The sequence below is a fragment of the Enhydra lutris genome, unplaced genomic scaffold (assembly GCF_002288905.1).
Source record: "Enhydra lutris kenyoni isolate GAN:26980312 unplaced genomic scaffold, ASM228890v2 scaffoldscaffold20, whole genome shotgun sequence".
NCBI classification, from domain to species: Eukaryota; Metazoa; Chordata; class Mammalia; order Carnivora; family Mustelidae; genus Enhydra; species Enhydra lutris.
The window spans coordinates 25245-35471 of record NW_019154104.1 but is presented as its reverse complement, the minus strand read 5'-3'; the positions used below and the strand labels follow the sequence as shown (position 1 = coordinate 35471).

At 36.6% G+C, this 10227-nt stretch overlaps 1 protein-coding gene across 1 annotated transcript; it reads left to right on the top strand.

Annotated features, from left to right (window-relative positions):
• Positions 1 to 405: 405 nt before the first annotated feature.
• Positions 406 to 9535, top strand: LOC111148719 (gephyrin-like; the record flags this gene model as incomplete). Its single annotated transcript, XM_022505521.1, has 4 exons — positions 406 to 429; positions 1961 to 2053; positions 7844 to 8116; positions 9428 to 9535. Coding segments are annotated over exons 1-4 (498 nt in total), but the record flags the coding sequence as incomplete, so codon positions are not given.
• Positions 9536 to 10227: the final 692 nt, after the last annotated feature.

Here is a 10227-nt window from a genome sequence, read left to right as displayed (position 1 = left end):
GGGGGGGTGGGATTATGGACATTGGGGAGGGTATGTGCTATGATGAGTGCTGTGAAGTGTGTAAACCTGGCGATTCACAGACCTGTACCCCTGGGGATAAAAATATATGTTTATAAAAAAATAAAATTAAAAAAAAAAAAAAATGAAGGAAATCCTGCCTCTTGCACCAAACATACATGGGACCCGAGTGTATTATGTTAAATGAAATAAAGCAGACAGAGAAGGTCAAATACTTTATTATCTCACATGTGTGTGGAATCTAAAAATAACCAAACTCATAAATACAGAAAATAGATTAGTGGCTGCCTGAGGCAGGCATTGCAGAGTAGGTGAAATGGGAGAAGGTGGTCAAAAACACAAACTTCCACTTACGAGTTAAATAAATCTTAGGGATATAATGTCAGCATGGTGACAATTAATAGTAAGGAGGTAAAGGAATGAATAAATGGGTTATGTATTATACTGCTGTATTGTATATTTGAAAGTTTCTAAGTAAGTAGATTGCAAGAGTTCTCATTACAAGAAAAAAAATTAGTCACTGTGTAGTGATGAATGTTAACTAAACTTATTATGGTAATCCTTTCACAATATATACACGTATTACATCATTTTCGTACACTAAAACTAAAGAATATTATTTTTCAATTGTTTCTCTATTAAAAAGAATATGGAAATTTTAAAATAAATAACTGTTGACTCTTTGTGAATAGAACACAAGAAAAAAACAATAAAATATGACAATTTTATATTATTTCAGAAAGTTAAAGTAGTTAAAGAATAAAATCATTCCGGGGCACCTGGGTGGCTCAGGGGGTTAAAGCCTCTGCCTTCGGCTCAGGTCATGGTCTCAGGGTTCTGGGATTGAGCCCCGTATCGGGCTGTCTGCTCAGCAGGGACCCTGCTTCCTCCTCTCTCTCTCTGCCTGCCTCTCTGCCTACTTGTGATCTGTGTGTCAAATAAATAAATAAATGAAAATCTTAAAAAAAAAAAAAAGAATAAAATCATTCCTAGAAAAAAGTTTTGGGAAAAGGTTCTTACACGACTTTTAAAATCTTAGTTGTAAAATTTTAGAAATAGACTAATTTCTGTTTTCAGATGATGAAAATGAGATGTTACCAGGTAAAAGAAACATAGCCAATTATTGTTAGAGTATGATTCCAACTCTTATACGAAATCTAGGCCTTCAGCTCTTGACTCCTGTTCATCCAGTGCTTTTCTACTGTTTATGTTTGTTATTTAACCACTTGGTTTAAAAGTAGCTTGGAAATTTTCAGTGATCCCTGAAAGACCTTTCTTCTTTTACTTGTCCATGTTCTTCAGTGGTTCTTTCAGCAGCTAAGCTCTCCAAACTCTTCCCACCACCATTCATTTGTGAGAAACTTTATTTTACTTTTAAATTTACATCCTTTTCTGAGAAGCAAGAGCTCAAATGTAAGTGTCACTCAACTCTTGATTGCTTTTTGCGTTAGACTTTTGAACATAAATGTGACTGCGCTAGACATTTTTAATACATTTATCTCATTGAAATCTTAGAACTATATGAGATACGAAGAAGCTAAATTTGAGAAAGAAGATGTTTTGGCCATTATTTCTTTAAATTGGCTAATTTATTCTTTTTTCATGTTCAGTACATTTTTCCAATCTACCACACTAACCATTATTGTAAAATCCTCAGCCAGAATGCCCAATTTGTATAGCAATTGGTGAATCTCTAGTTGTAACAATCTTTTTTTTAATTTAATTTTATTTTTTCAGTGTTCCAAGATTCATTGCTTATGTACCACAGCCAGTGTTCCATGCTATACCTGCCCCCCTTAATACCCACCACCAGGCTAACCCAACCCCCTACCCCCCTCCCCTAGTTGTAACAATTTTATTCTAAAACAGTTGTTCGCATGTAAATACAATGATTGATCTTTGTTGTTGAATGTATTTAAACCAACCATTCATTGCAATTTAGTATTCATCCATTCTCTTTCCTTTCAGACCTGTATGTGGAATCAGAGGGAAAACTCTCATAATTAACCTGCCAGGTAGCAAGAAAGGATCTCAGGTAAGCAACCTTGAGAGTTATATGATTTAGTGTAAAGTTTTAACAACTATGAGAGTTAGTCAACCAAAATGTTAGAGGACTCCATGAGACTGCCCTCACTAGAGTCTGACACCAGTTGCAATTTAGTGCATTCCCAAAAACCACCCTCAGTTTCAGTAATTCACCAGAAAGACTCACAGAACTCACCAAAGGATATTAAGCTAACAGTTATGCTTTATGACACAGAATGGATACAGATTAAAGTTAACCAAGATGGAAGAGAGGTGAATGCATTACTCTCTTGGCATCAGTGTATAACAGCTCAGGGAGTATTGCCAATCAGGGAAGCTCCAAACCTTCAGTGTTCAGAGTTTTTGCTGGGGCTCATCACATGCTGCCCATAAGGCTGGCCTTTATTCTATAGCCCTTTCCAAAGGTTAGGCTCTTTCCTTTATTCCCCAGCACTTTCCAGAAGCAAAACAGACACCAAAATGCCCAATGCCCTCATCATAAATCACATTGTTACACTGTTTGGTAGCCCAAGTTGCCAGGCAACAAAGACATTCCTATCACATCCCAGTAAATGAAAGCAAAGGCCAAACTCTCTGGGGTAAGGTTAATTTTTCATTACATAAGTTATCCCCTGGCTTTGGCCAAAGTTCTCTTATAGAAAAATGATTGTATTTGTCTGGCTGGGCATCTGTATTTACTACAGCATTTATATTACAGATATAACACCAGTATCAGTATGAATATATCTAAGATTTAGAGGATTCAGTGTGGGATAGGGATAAATTTGAGAAATAGGTAATTTATCCTTTAAAACCATTATACATATTTCATATTTTTATACTAATATACTAATTTTTTACCTTGATCTACTATTTTTATCCTATGATACAATTCCACAGAACTATTTACCACAGACATTAGCTGTCTTGTTTAGGCCATTTTCCATTGGTATTACATTTTGAGGAGGATTTAACTCAATTTCCCAATAAATATGATCATCAATATCAATATTGTAATCTTACTAGCAATGACAGTATTATAACATTTCACAGTAGAGTTATGGATATAACCTGAAATATGAGTGAAAAGGTAACTGGCACACTATTAGAGTCCTACATAGACATTAACAGTTAGCCTAGTCTATCATTATATCATATGATCAAAATGTCTCCCAGAGCTATGCTATTCAGGTTTATGGGCTTGTCAGATTCCCAAAGTAGGAATAGTCTCACCAACATATGACTTTAACCTTTCTGGCATCTGTTACAACTGAGCTAAGAACAATATCCTCTCTTGTTCTAAAGATTTTGAGACACCAATATAGTTGATCTCCCTCGTTACATAACCCATTTATTCATTCCTTTACCTCCAGTTACCATTCCTCCTTCTTTCCATTTATACTCCGACTTTTCCTTTGAAAATCTTTTAATGAGACAGTTGATTTGGCCACTGTGCTGGTCTGGATTGCCACCAGTAATACTTGTTTAACAAGTGCCACCTGCTTAGTCCTTTTCCGTTCATACAAGATAGGGTTGCTAGTGAGCAGTCTCAAACATCAGGTGATATAACTGCATTCACTGTCAATCCCAATTTGGCTAGATGGAGTCAGGCATAATCTACCCCATCAGGCCCTAGGAACTCTGACGGAAAGGTTTAAAGGTATAGTTAGTAGTTTCTGCTTAAGAATCATCCTGCTCTGGGATGCACAGTTGCAGCCCTGATCCTGGTACTATAGCGTCAGGTAGAAAAAAAAGTTGGTGTGATATGATAAAAGAAAAAGTATAGTCCTAAAGAAAAAGTATAGTCATACCAGTATTGTGTCCTAGCCCCCTCTTCCCTAGAAAGGTAGAGGACTATATTTAGTGGGGACCCTCCCTCAGCCTCCCCCTTGTTGAATGTGACCACACACTAATGGTCACTAATGAAAGCATATAAGCCATGCTCCTCCATTTTGAGACAACAGTTTCCATAGTCCATTCCAATTTTCTATCAAATCATTGCTCTGAATATGAAAGTGTGTACTTTGGTCTAAAGGAATGTGACTCTGCAGTCATTGGTACAATATTTTCTATTCTAGTCCTTTTATAGTATACTGAGTATTTGCATCTACCATTGAGTAAGCAAAGCCCAGTCCAAAGTAAATGTCTGTTCCTATTAGGATTCATTTGTAGCCTCAAGGGACTAGCAGCATCAGTCCAACTTGCTAGCTATGTGCAGGACTTTCCCCTATGGAATATGCTGCATAACCTTCTGCTGTCTGCCTTTTTTGTTAGCAGATAGAACAGTTCTTGTTGGCATTTAGTGCCTCAGTGGGTGCAAGAAGAATAAATCAATCTAGCCCATATCTGCATTGTTGCAGCCCCCCATTGCCCACTCATCTCATGGGCCCAGGTGCCATGTCAAGCATGCATACTGGGATATCTGCTCACCAGTTCCAATTAACTTCCGTTTCTGAAAGGGTGTTCTTCTGATGGGCATTGATGTATCCTACTTAAACATACCCCTTACATTCCCAGAGTGACTTCCATAGGCTATGCCCCATACAAGCATCCATTTGGTAAACCAATTTTCCATTGCCCTTCTGCCTGACCATATGGCCAGGCCACTGAACACTTCTTATGAGTTGGTAAAAACCCAAACATAGGGGCAAACATCATGCAGTTCAGCCTATCGAGCTGATTTGTTTTTACCTTCTTCAATCAGAGTGGCGGCCTTCCAAACAGGATGCTGTCCCTTCATCTTGGAATTGCCATCCATAAACCAAGCAGCTCTTTGTTGATCAGTAGAAAGCTGTTTATAGGGCACCGCCCAAGTGGCCCAAGTGGCCATAGGATCCAGCAGCTCCTCAGGTGGTTCCGAAGTCGGCCCTAGGTGAAAAGAGGCTACCTGCTCGTGAGTACCTCCTTGCATTCTCCTGGTAGCATGATCCTATATGCACCATTTCCATTTTATTATGGAATTCTCTTGGGCATTGCCTTCCCCATTAGAGCATTTCTCTGATATTCCCAAGACATTATGGATATTTCAGTTTTCAAGATTATTTTATGTTCTTCAGTCATAAGGGTAGTCTCAATTAAAGTCCAATAGCAAGCTAGTAATTTTCTCTCAAATGGAAATTTTCTGGCCCAAAGTCCCAGCAGTTGTTGCTAGGTGGCACTCACAGATTTCTTCCGTGAACCCAGTTTGCACTCCACACAGGTCTGTTGTACACCAAATTAATGATCTGTGTAGACTCAGGCAATATTATTTATTCCCACTTAACATGTATTATGTATACTGGTGGAAGAGTGGGTTTATATGCTTTCTATTTTACAATACAAGGTAAAGAAAGAATTGTTTAGTCAAACACAATATCCATCCCCATAATACAATCAGGTAAAGGAGACTGATCACTTCATATGAAGTTCACTGTCCAGACATTCTAATTTTCATCCCAACTTTCACTATAATAACATCGACTATTGCATCCCTGTACCCTTTCAATCTAACTGTACCTCCCATTAGAACTTCAACAGGTATTTACATGATGGATCCCATGTTGAGAAATCCCAGAAAAGTAATTCTCCATCCCATGGCCATTTTATCCATTTATGTGCATATGGCCTTGGATTTCTAGGCAGGGTTTTTACCAAGGGTTTCACACTCTTTTGTCAGGCCTTATCTTGATTAGATTATGGGAACATCACTTAAGGTGATTCAAGATGAGGTTTCTTTTAGTTATCTTTGCCTTCCTTTGCCTTTTAAAATTCCTTCAAACTAGGGTAAATAGAGATTGTTTAGGACCCTTCAATGTTGGGAGACCAGTGCTCCCATCTGTCTGCTCAACCCATAATGCTGCTTAACACCTTTCTTTTGCCCCCAGCAATGCCCACTTTATTCATTCATTTCTTAATTATTATTTAAATATTTCTACCCTTATAGGACAGGTCTCTTGAATCTCTCATTTCTTTACTCCATTCTCTTAGGAATAAGTCTAACTTTATTCACTATTAATCATTTCCGCATAACATTTTTTTTGGAAGCAGCTCAGGGAGCGGCAGCTATATGTTAGATCAGCCAAAATCTAAGCTTGGCACAACCTCAGGATTCACCCCAACATTCTTCCTTTTGTTTTAGCTAGTGCAAATAACAATAACTAAGAGATTATAAATTTACCTTTTTTCTTTATGCATCCACTGACATACCTTAAAAGTTTGATCTGTCATTTCAAAATTCCATTGCTAACTTCTATCACCAATAACTAATCACAGCACAGCTGCAGTTGCATTCTGTGGGTGACCCTGTGTTTATCCAGGCTCTAAAGATTAACCATCCCCACCCTGTCTTCCTTTCTCTGCCCACATGATTTTTCATGATCACATGAGTCAGGATCTTTCTAGTGAGTCACACTTCTAACACCAACTGTAAGGATTTTGGGCCAACTGTAAAAGTTAGCCAACTATAAAGTTGGAGCACTCCACAAGACTTCCTTCACTCTGGACACCAACTTACAATTTAGAGGGTTTCTAAAACCACCCTCAATTTTAATAATTAACAAGAAGGACTCACAGAACTCACTGAAAACTGTTGTACTTACTGTTGTGGTGTATTGCAGGGAAAGAATACAGACTGAAACCAGCCAAGAGAAGAAGCACATAGGGCAAATTCTGAGAGGTACTAAATGAGGAACTTCTAGTCATCCTCTGCCATGGAGCCAGGGACAGCATTACCTCTTCTTGGCCATAAAAGAGATAATACAGAATATCAATAACTAGGCACACTCACCTTTGCCTTTGATGTCCAGTGTTCTTATTGAGACTTGATCACATATTACCCATATGGTTGACCTTTAGTCTAATCCTTCCCAGAGGGGAAACTTAGGCTTTTAATCCCCAGTTCCTTCCAGAGGCAAAACTAATATCTTGTTTCCCAAAGTCCTCATAATAATCCACATTGTTAGATTGTCCAGTGGCCAAATCTCAGGCAAACAAAGACACTCCTTTTAGGCAAGACCAGGAACTAGAGTTCACCTTCCAAAAGCTGAAAGTAAAGGCCAGAGTTCTTGTTGGTCAAGATTAAATTCTTTTCTATATAATCTTTATTACTAAAATGATTGAGCCATATAAAGAGAGTCAAAATATCAGGTACCCTTACAGGAATTCCCATAACCCTCTGTAAATTTTAAGATATTTCTTTACATCTTAAATTTTAAGGTAAGTTACTTTAAATGTAAAAAAGAAAGACCTGTGCTTGAACACATTCCACAAACATCTCTGGCCCTATGTTCTGATTTTAAAGTTCTCACCTATTCTCTTTTGGTGATACATTATAGGTTATAGTGGGCACTTGAGCAGGAAACTATGTTAATTTTTATGTAGTGCTCTATACAAACATTTTTTGTATATTACACAATGTTGCCTAGCTATATTTTATGATAATAGTCAGAACTTTAGCTCTCTGAATAAAATAAGTCAGTCCTCAACTGATTTGTGAATTCGAGTGTTCTGCTTTAACTAGAAAGGTGAAACTGTTTCCTGCCTTTCCCATGATGTATTAAAACCTGAAGTTGTATAGAAATTTTACTTTAAGAAAAATATACTATATGCTTATATAGTACTCTAGTTCTACAGCTTACAGAGAATACTATGTACCATGTTTACTTCATATTTCACATTGCAAAGATAATATTTTCAATATTATTCATTCTTAAGATAGATGGAGAGAAATATAGATCCCAAATCACAAGTAAGTTGACTGTTACCATTTTATATGCCTATAAACGTGCTTTATCTTCATTTTTTTTCTTCCTCTTGCATACAGGAATGCTTTCAGTTTATACTGCCAGCTCTACCTCATGCCATTGACCTTTTACGTGATGCCATTGTAAAAGTAAAGGAAGTACATGATGAACTTGAAGATTTACCTTCCCCACCACCTCCTCTGTCCCCTCCTCCCACAACTAGCCCACATAAACAGACAGAAGACAAAGGGGTTCAATGTGAGGAAGAGGAAGAAGAGAAGAAAGACAGTGGTGTTGCTTCAACAGAAGATAGTTCTTCATCACATATAACTGCAGCAGCCATTGCTGCCAAGGTAAGCCAGCTAACAGAGACCCAAAGATCTAAAGGAACCGCAGGTAAATGTAATGATTTCATCCCTCTTTCCATCCAGTTTTTTTCTTGAGTTCAGTTCCTCTTCAGGGCATCCTTAGAAAAGAATCAGGATATTCATGACACTCATAGCTATGTGCCCTCCATAATGTAGAGTCCTTGAAAGCATTGAAGTTTGTTCTCGGTTATGAGACATTAAAGATATTGCTGTTACTTATTGAAGTAATAGGTAAATAGGTAAAATGTGACATTTAAGAACTCTTTGGAAATGTCATTTTTGTGGTCATATTAAATATACAACTTTCATATATTTAAAACATCAAATATTCACAAATTCATAAAGGAGCTGCAGACTGAAGGTAAGAGACCTTAGATGATTCAAAAAATTAGTTGAGAAAGACTAGTATTTTTTTAAGACGGGTTTTTCAGCAGTTAACACTTCTTTAAATTTTACTTGACCCAAATTACCCTAGTGGTATAAAGAGGAAATAGATATAATGTATTTGCATTTTTTATTCAATAAAGTAATAAATATTATTAGAATAGTACCGAAGTATTACAGATTCTCTTTGGGCAATTTTGGTAGTAAATAGAGTACAATACGGTACTTGCATAAATTTAGTCACTTTATTCATAAACGTCACTTAAATTATTATTCATACCTAGTATAATCTACCCAGTATACTTAAAAATCTTCGGAAAATAACGTCTCATTGCTGGGAATAATGATCGTTCATTGAGAACACAAGATTGAAAACCTAATGAAGGAATTCCTAAAGTTTTAGGTTATCACCCAGATATTTTGGCTATGAGGATAACTTGAGAGGAATTTTGACAACACATAGAAAGGATCATAGAGATCTTTTTAAGGTGTCCTTTTAGACAACCAGTAGGTAATTCTTTCACTGAAGACCAAATGATTTCGTCTCCAGATCTGCTCAGTTGGTCCATTAAATGTTTACTTAAGGCAAGTAAATGTTTTAATTGCATGTGATTTTTGTTTTGTTTTGTTTCATTTTGTTTTTATGGAACTGATTGGTTAAATACATGCATTTTTAAATCATTATATCTTCTCTTTTACTGTTAATTAAGAGTAAAAAGTACCATCAATTTCAATCTTAAGAGAAAGCTTACAATATTTGAAATCTAAGCTGATATTGTCATACTACATTTGAAAAATTTTGGCATTTCATTGTTTCATTTGTTTTCACCCTTTTCCTTTCTAGTCATTTTGCTTGTATAGTTTCATGTCTTCCTGTCACTGTATTCATAGTTGTTATGTGTTGTGCATTAGAAGCATCCATTCTACACCAGTCCAGCTGTTATCATGGCACACGGTGAGCAGCCCATTCCTGGTCTCATCACTTATTCCCATCATGCAACAGGCAGTACAGACGAACGGGTAAGACAATAGGCTTTTGCACTCATGGTTTTGCAAGCATACAGCCTACCTGGTTTCCTTGGAGGATAGGCTATAACATATTATGGAAGATGTGTTTTATTCTGAAAGCTCTTCAGCATGCTTTTTTTCTAAAGAGTAAGTGCCACTGAGCCTATTCCATCAAGGAATTTAATAGAGTTTCTCCTATACCTGAAATACTCTAATATCATTAAGATTCTTAAAATACAAACAAATTGGTCAAACTAATATTTAATTTCTGTTAACCTTGCTTTTTGCCTCATGATTTTTCATCTTACTTTCTTTTCCTTCATTATGTTCTCATTAAAACCATTTAGAGAATTGAGTCTTCATACAACTTCTGAGATACATACAGAATCTGAGATTCTGAGAAGATTCATACAATGAATCTTCTAATAAAAACTTGTAAAAATACATATCACTTGTTTTAGTCACTGGCTGAATGATAGTTTGTAAAAAGTTCCAGGCTAGAAAAGATCAAACTGATAAGTATAACTGACTAAACAGTAATAATTTAGATGATGGATGCCAAAAATCTATCTCAGTCCCTAATATGGATTTTTTTTTTTTTAGATTTTATTTATTTATTTGTCAGAGAGAGAGAGAGAGGGAGAGAGAGCAAGCACAGGCAGACAGAATGGCAGGCAGAGGCAGAGGGAGAAGCAGGCTCCCTG